We start from the raw sequence: 12,708 nt of genomic DNA, 5'->3' as shown, positions 1-12,708 counted from the left end.
AGTGAAGAAGTTCTTCCTCATATTCAGGTGGAACTCCCTGTGCATCACTTTGTACCCATTGCCTCTTTTCCTGTTGGCTGGCACCATTGACAAGTGCTTGGATCCATCCTCCTGGTGCCCCCTGCCCTTTAGATACTTACAGGCATTGATAAGATCGTACGTATAGCAAAATAATCAAACAACCTCTTTATCAAAAATCCAAACTGCAAGAGTAGGACCCCACTGATGTTTCACAAACATGTGAATGATGTGCTATTCCTCATCTGGTTTGTTCATTCAGCTTCATCTTACTCTTAAAGACTTGTTTTGCGTTTTGGATATGAACTATCATCAAAGTCCTTGTAAAAAAACAAAGGATCTCCAAGGCACAAAAACGTCCTCATGTCTCATTACAACTTCACTAAACTTACTATTACACACAATGGTACTTAGAAATCACTGGCAACTGCTAATTGATTGACTTTTTTCCTTCTGCATTTGTGCAATGCATCTTCTTTTTCGACATCAGTACTGTTTAAAAAGCAATGTGCTGGAGAGAAGCTGAGGCCATGAGGAAAGCATTCCAAGGTTACATTTATATCAACACTCTGAAAAAAACCACTCTAAATCAGAAGTAGGCTCAGCATGAAGAGAAGTCGAAGAAAATGTGCTCTCTAACAAGTATGAAGCATTTGAAGGCAGATTAAAACACCAAAAAGTAAGCCACCCTTGCTTCAAGTTGAAATTTTTAACACCACACAGGCAGGCTCAGCAGGTTCTTACATAAGAGCTTAAATCTACTCATGTTAAAGCATCAAATTATTCATGAAAATAAAATCAATCCTTGAGCTAAGGGCTTTTAGAAGCAAGACACGAAAAACTGTATCTGAAAGTAGGTCTGCAGTGCAGCCTGCCAATGGAGTGTAGCTCATGTGCTTCCAAATGCCACAGCCCAGTGAGACACACAGGCACTGAAGCTCACTGGTGCTTTAATGAGCCTCCTAAGCCAACTCCTTGGCCCTGAGAGCTGCAGCCCCAACAGCTGAGACAGGCTATCGGAGTCCTCCCAGAACCACTGCTGCTTTCCACAGGCTTTAACCTACGTGCTTCCCAACTACCTCCTCATCCACACTGGGAAGCAAAAATTTACCCTTGCATTGTAATCCTGCACCTCACCTGGTCCATCTTGCTTTCTTTACTGCTTGCCTCACTGAACAGAAGTAATGAGCAATCTACGGTCTTCTGCTCATAGGAGCACAGTGGATCCCTGCCTCACTGCTGCAAGAGCCTTACTCTGAAGTTTTCAAAATCTGTGTTTCTTCAGCAGCATCTCAAAAAGCTGCAGGAAATAGGGTGGGAATCATGAGAGTGGCCATCAGTGCTTTACAGACAGATGCAACAACTCCAAGCCCATCAAAACCCAATTTACCCATCCTTGCTATGGATAACGACTGACTCTTCTTCCATAGGAGCATGCACTACTTGAAGTCCTGGCCTGGCATATTAATGATGCAACTTCAAGTTGAAAACAAAAGTCTGCAGACAGGTCCAAAAACACTCCAGAAATCAAAAAAGATTGATTCAAAAAGCCAAGCTAGAAGTGCTGAACTCTGTCCTTGGAGCAAAAGTAGGGAGGACACTGGGTGTCAGTTCTACTAACAAGTACCATAACCTTAATTCAGAATTTAGCTCATGCAATTCCCCTCTCCAGCACTAACAAGGTGCAGAATGTTACAGAATAAAAGAAAAAAAAATGTCTGGATAAATTCCTAAGCAGGGAAAAATCAGGTCAGCCTTTTATTTTTTGTTGTTTTTGCTTACATATCCTGCTCAGTCAGGAGCTGATGAAAATTTTTTTAAAATAAAAGTTACTGGTAAAGTTTGGGATATCCTTTTCCATTCAGAAGTGTCCAGAAAAACAAACTGCTTCTATAGCTATAACAGAAATAGAAGGAAACCAGCAGCCAGGACCCAGGACCAATTACCTTGATTTTACACTCCACTGAAACTTAAAACATAAAGCCCATTACCACAGAGTGTTGTGGGGCTGGAACTAGTTTAGAAGACCAAACCAAATGAACAAAAATAACAGTCAATGGAATACAGAATGCAAAATAAAAAATCCTAAAAATCCTAAAAAATCCTAATACCCAACTTCACTTCCCCAAGGTAAACACTGTCTTGAAATCATATGAACAAGGGAATTACTTGTCTGCAACAGAGAAATTATCTGAGTTACAAGAACTTCTACTCCTTGTAGAGTAGCTGTTCACCCCTACAGTCATTCACTAACAATTATAAACTTCCCCCAACTGTAACCTTTCATTTTTCACAATGTAAGAAACTAAAGTCAGGGAATAAGGTAGGACGATGTTCCTTCATCTCCTTATCCCAATCCAATCACATACAGCCATTTGTGCAGAATTGAAGAGATGTGTGTTTTCCACAAGAAACAGGACTTCAAAGATTGCAATTTGCTCTAAACCAAACTTTTGTGATGCCTGCAATTCATCCATTATTATTTTTATTATTCCATTACAAATTTATTTTTAGTATAAAATATTCTGGTATACAAGTAATTGGAAAGGAATAAAGGATTACAAGTTGTTTCCAAAGCTTTTATAAAGGAGCAAGTCAACTATGACAGTATTATTTTCATCACATTAATGTGCCAGAACACAAGCAGAGGAACTACACAGAGAGAGAGGCATTTACAGGACCTGCTGTTTCCTAGGTTGACCAGATCCTCTCTTCACTGGAAACAGGGCCTCTCCATATTTGCACATCCGAATTCAACAAATCAGCATTCCCCCCAACAGCTCCAAGCACAAGTCTCCCCATCATTCAAAAAATCACCATGCAGCATGCAGAATCTACAGTATTAGTACCTAGAAAGGATGCTCTTGCTATCAGCCTGCCACAGACAGCTCATGATAACCTCAGCATTATTTGCTACTCAATTAATTAAATTGTTTTCAACTGGCTGCCCACTGGCAACAATAAGAGCTTCACGAACTGTAGCAACAGATGTTATACAGGTTCTCTGCAACAGTGGGCAGCAGCACCCTGTTGCTATGCTATTTGTTACCCAGCCTATCTAAAGAGAGAAGTACTGGATCTTACCACTTCACCTTGGGCACCTACATGCACCTTGCTAATATTTCCATGTTGGCACCTGTCTTGTGAACCCTTCAGTTCTTACATAACAGACAGATAAGATACTTATGTACCCAATGCATTTACAAAGTTAGTTTGAGAGGCAAACAACCACTGCAAAAGTCACTGAATTTTCAGAATAGCAGCATCTTGTTAGCTGTGCCCACTGTCGCTAGCTAAACATGCAAATCCCACATTTATAAAGCTGTGTTATAACCACAACTGTTCATCTTCTGACATTAAAATGTCCACAACAGATACTCATTACAGGCAGGCCTCAGGGAAACAGACCTGCACGGCCTCACTTTGTGGGATGGCCTGCCCCTCAAAGGGTAGGGAGAAACATCGTGCTCAGCTTCTCCGTGATGCACTCCTGAACCCAAGTTCTTTGCCTCACTGCCAGAGGGACACACCACCACCTACTGCCTCCTGCCCGCTCACTGGGGCTCCACAAAGAGCCGTCACACAATTTGTGCTTCTGTTTGTGCAGAACTGCTCTCCCACTGCCACCACTTCTCAAGCTGCTGCCACAACACCTTCACACTTTCCATTTCAGCCAAAGCCACTCGGATCTGCAGCAGGGCAGTCGCTAGCCCACGACTTGACCCCAAGTGGCACGGAAGAAAGGGCAGGGCAGGGCAACATTCTCTTTGCCAGAGGAACCTGGAGAAACCTCAAGCCACAGAAGCTGGCTAGAGTCGGTGCCGACAGGACTGCAGGCCTGTTTTCACATGCCGGGGGATGCAAGCCCGAGCTGAAGCACAGGCTCGGCACCTGGCACTCCCTCACTTGTATTAAAAGGGGAAGTGCTTGGGATGTCTGCTGGCCGCAGCGCCGCGGAAAGCAGCCACTGAAAGACCAGTCCATTGTAAAACACCAACACTGCCTATCAGGAGCTGCAATTTTACTTATCCTGCCCATCCAACGACTTCGGTTTAACCCGTGAAATGGCACTTTTGACTCAAGAGTCCCGAGGATCTGAAGCATACCCAGCCGCTCCCTCCGAGCCACTCTCCTGGCATAACTGTGTCGCTGCACGGGTCGGTACCCTGGAGGTCCCTCCCTAGGGGGGCATCTCCAAGGGGCCGGCACCAAAAAGCGCCCTCACTCACGCACACACTCACTCCCGACACGCCACACGCAGCTTCTGCAAAGAAGTTACACGTGCTGCGCAAGTGCCGCCCTGCCTGCACCGAGCCCTCCCTGACAGCGCCAGGGACTCTGAAGGGAGGGCGCGGCCGCCGCCCCTCGCCGCCCGCCCGGCCGCCCCCGCCGCGGCTCCCCCGCGCCGCCCGGCGCGCGCGGCCGTTACCCGGCGGCCCCGTGGGCGCCATCGCTGCCGAGACGTCACCGCCCGCGGCCGCGAGCCCGCGCGCGCCGCCCGTGACGCGCGAGCTCCGCCCCGAGCGCGGGCGGGAAGCGCGCGCTGCCTTCGGCCTGAGGGCGGGGGGAGCCGCCTGTCCCTGGCGGACAGACAGACAGACTGACAGACAGACACATACGCAAACAAACCCAGACTGACACACAGACAGACAGACAGACGCAGACAGACACGCAAACAAACCCAGACTGACACACAGACCTCGAACTTCCAGGGTGACAGCTCGGCCTTTCAACTAACTCACCTAACGTTAAATGCCCCGCGGGGAGGGATGATTTTAGAGCCGGGCAGAGTTCGATAAAACAGTTGTCTCATCGCGGGGAGAAGCGGGGCGGGGATGTGGTGTAGGGGGATTATACTTTCAAACTCAAGCGATAAATGAGCTGCAATTAGAGACAAATGTAGTGTTGAGAGGAGGCATGTAAATATGCCTTAGGGAAGTTGGAAGTCGGACATGCCAGTGACGTACTGTCGTAATACTGGAAGCAAGATTATACTAAAGGAATTAAACTTAAGTCACAGTTTGCTTGACAGATGAAAAACACCAAATGAAATGTGACCTATTTCGACACGAGTTTGGCTTCTGGTGGTACATCCTTTCAACTGCTTATATGAGAAGCTTACATGCTGCTTCTAAAAGAAAGAAATATTCACAGAACAACGCTGTAATCACCATGCTGTGTATAGAATGTGCTGGCAAGAGTCGGAGTAGCTCAAGGAAATAACTGGTCCTCTCATTTCATGTTAGTAATTCAAGTGCCAATTCAAGTGCATGGGGGAGCAGTGTCATCTACACAGGTTCACTGGTGAAAACAGGAAAAGAAGGAAGCCTGTAAAATGGATCATTGACCAGCCCTTCCTGTTTGGCCTGCGTGTTGCAATAAATAAAGCAGGCAAAGCAGATGCTGCATGTGAAGATGCGGGGACTGCTGTTTTTGTGTTAACAGAAACAGAGGTGGCTTCCCTCCTTTAGGTGCCTGGGCCTCAGCTGTGTGTGGCAACATAAAGCCTTCTATCAGCTCAGGCTATGGGTTACTACTTAATAATGGTTTCTGCATTTTCCCTGGAAAGTCTTTAAGGGACTCAAAATGAGTTAAAAGCCACTAATGTAGACAGTTCGTGGAAGCTAAATAGTCACTCTTGAATTTTCTTTTGAGACACAAGAAACAGTGACTGCAAACTCCTTTGAGTCCAGTGTGATGTAGGAGCTTTCATAATCAACTGTCACTTTGGTCAATAGTAAAGTGTATATATGTGTGTGTGTGTGTGTGTGTGTGTGTGTGTGTGTGTGTGTGTGTGTGTGTGTATATATATATATATATTAGCCTTATGTTTAAATAACATATGTCATTCATTTTCAGAATAAATGCTGGCAGCCCACAAATCAACTAGGGAACAGTCCAACTTCCTTTGTAGAGGCCATGCTCCAGTTTTGAATGACAGGAGACATTGGAGAGCAGACCTTACCTGTCAGCAAACCATTGCAGTGGTCAGCCTGAGCTCCTAATGCGAAAATGTGTTCCAAAATTCCAGTGTAAGATGTGATTGTCAGGAAATCTATACTCTTTAAAAACCTAACAACAGAGATGGAATACACTAAACAGAAGCAGAAATTAGGTATTCCTAATGAGTGCCTAGTTTTATCCCTAATACACACAATTTGCATATATTACAGAGATGGGCAATGCTTTGAGAACTGCTTGTTGTGAAGTTTTAGGGGTGCACTTCCTTGCTTGACTTTCAACAGCTTCCAACCATTTTGTCATGTCACATAACACTGTGAAAATTTCCTTTGGCAGCAATGCAGGTTAAAAGCTCACTGTCTACACAGTTGCTTTGTGGTGACAGATCTTTGTACCACAGCTCAGCACGTTCTCGCATGTGCTGATGCAGTTGTTTGTGTAACTGCTGTAAAGTAGGTCAGTGGGGGAAAAAAAAGCTGCAGATTTGAAGGTGCTTTTGAAGAGGATAATTTCACATAGCCCAGTTCCTTTGCAGTTTCGCAATCAAATTGAGCCAGTTTGACTGTGTGATGCTGTGAAAGGTTACTCCCAAATTCCACCCTGTGCCATCCTCCTGTTTCCATCCTTTTCTTTGTGCTGGTGCAAGCCCTGGAACACAGTTCTTCTGTAAAAGTCAGTTATCAGTGATAACAGATCTCTGATCCAATTCATCTGCAGCGGAATGATCTCCAGGGCTGATGTAGGAACAGCAGCAGGAAGAAAGGGCAACAACCCTCCAGCCTCAGACTGTGTTCAATCTGCTTGAAAAACTGGAGTTGTACAAACAAATGAAGGAGCACAAGTGAAGATACACTTCAGAGGGTGAAGGGAAGAGGAATGAGTGGATGAGTGGTACAGGTAGTATTCTTGCAACAAAGAAGTAACAACACAAAACTTCAGCCTTAATATGTTTTGTAGTGTTAGTGAATCTCTTGTCCCTTTTCTTAGTTTAGTTTCAATGGTGACAGTATTCCACAGGGCTGGGAATCCCAATGTGTGTCCCTATCCCAAGGCTGACACACCTGCAATTACCAAGATTTTTAAGCTATTTCTTTGAGATGTTCTAATACATGGTGTGTTTGGAGGGAACATTCAAGGATTTGCAGTGAACATGCCTTTAAGCTTGAAAAGTGTTTGGTTTTGGGTTTTTTGGGTTTTTTTTTCCCTTATGGAGCATTGTTCTTATTTTGCTAAATTAGCCTGTCAAAATACTGTTCCCTTTAATACATTTAGAGCAATATCAGGAGCAGCTTAGAGTTGCAGAGCAGTGAGTAAAGCAGGGGAGAGCACAAAGGTGGCATCATTCCTGTGTGTAAGAAACCTAACCTTAGCACTGTTGGGAATTAGCCATATTTAAGCAAAAGGTGCAGACATGGAGTCACACATCATGGTGAGAATCCTGGTTTCTGAAGGGGGCTATTAGTGGTGGTTTAGTGAAGCTAGCATCTTCCTAATCACAGCAAGACTAAATCCAAATTAATATCCTTAGCAAAAGAAATTTAAAAATCCCTCTAAGATTGAGTTCTGGTGTTTGTTCCAAGTATATTTGAAGGTGTTTTCAAACCACTGTTTTCCCAGCTCCTCCCACACAGAGATAAACTCTCACTATAAGATCTTTTAAAACCAAGCAGCGTTTGAGAAAACAAAGCCATCCTTGTATTTTGATTATTTTTCCAGTGCCAAGGATCTGTACACCAGCTTGTTACTCTACTTGCACACCCATGCACTCAAATAACACACTCAACTTACATGTGTGTAAGGTTCTTTAACCTACTCTTAGGTTTTGGAGTTGTGTTTTAAATACCTCCACAATATTAATTACAAAAATACAGCTCTCATTCCCATACTTTCTGCCTTTATTTCTGAGGATGCAGTTCCTAATGGGTTTTTCACATAAGTAATCCGTATTTAAACAAGAACAGTAGAATTATTCATGTTACTATAGAACAGTTGCATTTCAGAGAAATATATCCAAGTGAAACATTCACAACTGCATGCAGAAGTCTGAAGGGGAAAACAGATTAATCTGATTTCAGGGTACAAAACATAGCATTCTCTTCTGTAAAGCTACCACTTGTGCTGTTTTGCTGCAGCTGGATTCTTGCCCTATTTTGTATTACTAAGTTGCACTCCTTATTTCTTATTTTCAGAATTTCCTCTGAGCTGAAGAATTACTATTTAGTTTTAATAATTTTGTAGACCAACAACTTAGAGGGTGTTTTTTTGTGATCCAAATACAAATTATCAGTTCTTTATAAGTCAAATTATAATCTTAACATTTTTCTTCCAGGATCAAAATATTACCTGACAACAAAAGAAAGCTGAGTTCTTCAAGATCAATTCTGAGCACACACCAAATGTCAGAATAGCCTAATAAAGATATTAAACCAACAACTTTATTCTACGTATTTACCATAGACTTTGTAGTTCAATATTTTTTAAAAAGCCCAAAGTCTTCATGACAGTGAAATCAAACACACTAGAATCAACTGAATAGAACCTTTTGCATCACTTTAGAGAATCTTTGTTGATGAAAGAGTGTATAAAAGCCTGGAAGAACTAAAATGCAGGAATAAGAGGACTGGGGATTCAATAGGGGGTGTAGTCTTACAGCTTATTCATACTGCTGGCAAATTGTTTCAACTGCTTTCAACTAGTTGCAGGTTTGTGCCTGTAAATATTTTATATTTATTTCATTATGAAATTTTGCAGCATTTTAAAAACTCTTAAGTATGCACCTTTCAGGCATCCACATCAAAATCACAGAAGAGGCTGGTGGTGTTCTCAGGGCCATAACAGTCGATACACGAGCTCAAAGATACAGACTCCAGGAGCTGAAGGGAGCTGTCAGAGCACAAGCCCTAGGCATACTTTTGCTGCCTGTGTACTGTAAATGGGATTACACTTCTCCTGACAAGCACATCGGTTTGTGATCAACACAGCTTGAGAGCTATGAAAATGTGTTGACTGAGGAGGATTATAGAAAGGTTTGAGCAGCTTTGAATGGTGGACAATGAGAAAACAAAGCCAAGTAGTCCAACCATCTGCATCCTGGTAGAGCAAGTACGGCACAATGAAGCAGAGAAAAGGGATGTGCACAGGTCATGTGATGTGTAAGTGGCACTGGAGAGCTTCCAGCTGTGCATGAAGCAGAGCTTCTTGTCAGGCATGGCTCCATCCTAGGGAGAGAGCAGCAATTCTGTTGCTTTCTTTCATTAAACAGCAAACCTTGTAAGATTTTTTTGCAAGGGCAGAGGGAATCTTTCTGTGTAAAATACCTTGAAAGACCAGTGCCCTTCTTGGCTTTCTCTAACTTACACAGATAAATAGTCCAGTATGTTGTCAACCATCTCTTAAAAGTAATGTTTTATAGGCAGTTCTCGTTAAAGGACTTTGAAACCATATGGTTCATTCAGTTTGGTTTGAAGTCTAGCAGGTTTCAAAACTTTGTGGAAGCTGCTTATGAGCACAGACCTAACAGTGACATTTTCCCTACCCTTTCTATAGGAAGACACCATCTCCCTTACCTTGAGAGGGATTTGAGCAATGCTATCCCCTCCCATACATTCAATTAATTCTAGAAGAGCAGAAACAGAGAGGGGAGAAGGAAGCTAATGAGGTCAGGAGCAAGGAAACAGCAGCATGGATTTAAGTCCCAGACATGAGGTAGAAAACAAGTTTAAGGGACCTCTTCCAAAAATATAAACCCTTCTATAAAGTTTATTTTGCTGGAGATACTATGACTAAAGAAAAATGCAAATGGCACAACAATATAGAATTATCAGACAAAAAATAACCTTAATGCTGAAAGTCTTGGTATGAATGAAGAAATGAAGAAACACTAAAAAACAATCAGAGGTGATGTTGGTTCTAAATCTTGCCTAAGCTTCAGAAATAAAATTGTGAGGAAGAAGCAGCCTCTTACACTAGCAACAGCATGGGCTAAAGACATTGACAGGGAACATTGCTCTAGGGCAGTCTTTCTTTAGTTATCAGTAATACATATGTACATTTAAAAAAATGGCCAGAGTGTATTTTGTCATCCTAAGGCCAAGTATTTCTATCCTGTTGGTTACTCATACCTGTCAGGTCTTACTCTTTGGCAAGTTCTCAACATAGAGGTGAAAAGTTTCTTTTGTTAGCCTGTGGTCTACAATAATTCCCTTTGAGTTTTTATTTTCCTTTGACATCTCTTTTTTTGCCTTGTCAAACTAAAGGACTTCACTTTGGGCCTTAACACTTGTTAAGTCTAAAATGTATTAGGCAATCTAAGATCTGCTGACAATTCCTCAGAAGTCTCTATTAGCATTGCTACATTGTGTTAGCATTGTCCTTGTGTATTTTCCAGGATCAGGAAACCGGTCTTTGTACAACCCCTTTTGTAGTAGAGTCACTTTAAATGACTTAAGCTTGGGGATAACATAAGAGAGCTGCAAGAGAAAGTAGATCCAAGTCTCCCTGTCTATTCTGGCATATGTAAATACCATGTCTTATCCTTCCCTTCTCTCCTGTTCTTCTGTCCTGTCTCTCCTATTTGCAGATGTATGGACAGGTACATTGGGAGATGGCAAAGCCTCCAGAAGGGTATGAAGAGGGTAGAGGCTGGAGTGTTGGTTAATCACACTTAAGTCTCCTGTCCCCTCTTTACTATGTAAAGCAAAACCTCACTGCAAGCACATGGATTTTGATGCCAGCAGGTGCTGATGGAATAATATCTGGTTTATATCTTAAACTTTCATGTGGTACACAAACATCTTTCCATGTAGAGCTGATGACTGGAGAATATACTATCATTCCTTCTATTGAAGGTCTGATAAGTACTTCAGGAGTACCAGGTAAAGCTAAAGATATTAAATAAAAACAAAGGGAAGAACACTCTATTGCCTCAGTACAAATCAAGAATAACTGCATTCTGATCAAGCAGAAATAAAGTGTCTCCCTTTAAAATTCAGTTCAAGGGAGCCTTGAAATCATTAAACTAGATTTGAGTCAAATATCCAGTCAGAAACATTTAAGCTCTAAGGCATAATTGTGAAAAGCAGGAAAAGGGCAGTGGCAGACAGAGGCTGGTGTCTGAGTTAGAAGGGAAAATGATCTGCCAAGAGACACTAATGCTGGCAGGAAGGGAGGTGCCTCCTCAGAAAAGGCAAATTAATGACCAGGTTTGCTAAAGGCGATCCTGTCTGCAAAGCAGCACTTCAGTTAAAAGCCACCACTGCAAGAAGGGGTAATGACCCTGATCTGGATGTCGCCTTATTCCAAAAACTATTCCAAAAGCAGAATGTTCATTTCACTATAGCTGCTCCAGTTGTCCCTTGCAAATTAGGCCAGCCAGGCCATCTGGGTTCAGGGTCTGGCTTGAAGAAATAATGAGTCTTACAGAAAATCTGCTTAAGCTCCCAGAAGAGTGAGAGTGTTGGGGCAGTCAGGTGGGGTCATATTTGAATGGTATTGGTTTTTCATGCTGAAAGAAAATTTAAAAGCTAGTTATTAATTTTTGATGGATGGAAGGTGTTTGCACAATCATAATCAAAACATTTAGTTTGTAGTGCTGTTGGGACAAATGTATAGTCTTTTTTTAATATAAAATTTACATTTTTCTTTTTGCCACAAGCATAATTTATGCTTCTTACAATTGCATATGCAGCTATATTAAAATTAAAAATGGGGAAAAAATAAATGTAATTCAATGGCTTAAGAATGTAATAATATTTGTACATTTTTATTTACATATTAAAATGCTGAAATTTCAAGCCCATGAAGTGACCCATAAGTCACTTCAGATAATGAAATAGTTATTATTTCTAAGTGCCAAAAGTCTTTGCTGGACAGTACGGGTGTTTGCCAGCTTGCTGTGGCAAATCAGGCCTTGTCACCTTCCATTGGCAAATAATGAAGATAAAAGTTAGAGCTGCCATGGAGTGTTGTCCCAAGACACTGCACAAATAACAGCAAGACCACCTAATGTTAGATCCTGTGCCTTTGGTTTAATGACCACAGCAGCTATAAACAAGACATCAGGGATGTGGCGTTTGACCACATTGCATCTGCCACACATTTTCATCACACTCACCTGGGTATCCCCCAAACATTACTGGGTGTCTGATTTACATTTAAATAGGTTTGCTAAAGAGTTTGTCACAACTGTTACTGGCATTTGTTTCCCGGGAGGTAATATTGCCTCTGTCTTGGGTTGCCTGCATTTTGCAAACATATAATCAGAAAGCTGGAATCACATCTGTATTAATTCTGGTAGGTTACCGGGAGATAAAGAGATAACCAGAGCAATCAAAAAGACTTTGGGAAACAGCTTGAAAAAGATAAAGAAAAGAAAAGTAAGTATTTTTTTCAAGCATATCCAATAGGCTAGTGGATGGTTTATAGATGAAGTAGGTCCTACTGAAAGGAATACAGAAGGAGCTCTCAACACAGATATATAACTTTGGCAGAAAAACAGACTAAATTTTTGGCATCAGTGTGCAGAGTTCCACAAGTTTGTGATCCACAAATTACTGTCAGCTTGGAGATTCTTTTGGTCACACATGACCACTTACCATCTTCTTTTCAGACTTTTCCATTATTCCTGCAGTTCATAATGGTCAGAGCTAGGATACAAGTCTGAACAACATGTTTGATACAGCCATTCTTTGCTTTTCCATGGTGCCTTTTTTTTAATTATAAGAATTTGCT

General features: G+C 42.1%; 1 protein-coding gene across 3 annotated transcripts in view; it reads right to left on the bottom strand.

The window, feature by feature from the left end:
* Positions 1 to 4,527, bottom strand: part of MTR (5-methyltetrahydrofolate-homocysteine methyltransferase) — a 51,109-nt gene extending 46,582 nt beyond the window's left edge. For 2 of the 3 annotated variants that reach the window (XM_021527073.3, XM_021527077.3), the window contains exon 1: positions 4,448 to 4,486. In XM_021527073.3, the coding sequence (XP_021382748.1) occupies positions 4,448 to 4,469 (22 nt within the window). In that variant the 5' untranslated portion in view covers positions 4,470 to 4,486. Of the gene's footprint in view, positions 1 to 4,447 lie in introns of all 3 variants that reach the window. The other variant, XM_021527074.3, reaches the window with a different exon arrangement.
* Between the last annotated feature and the right edge of the window lie 8,181 nt (positions 4,528 to 12,708).

The sequence above is a fragment of the Lonchura striata genome, chromosome 3, assembly GCF_046129695.1.
Source record: "Lonchura striata isolate bLonStr1 chromosome 3, bLonStr1.mat, whole genome shotgun sequence".
Lineage (NCBI taxonomy): Eukaryota > Metazoa > Chordata > Aves > Passeriformes > Estrildidae > Lonchura > Lonchura striata.
This window is presented reverse-complemented; position numbering and strand designations above follow the sequence as displayed.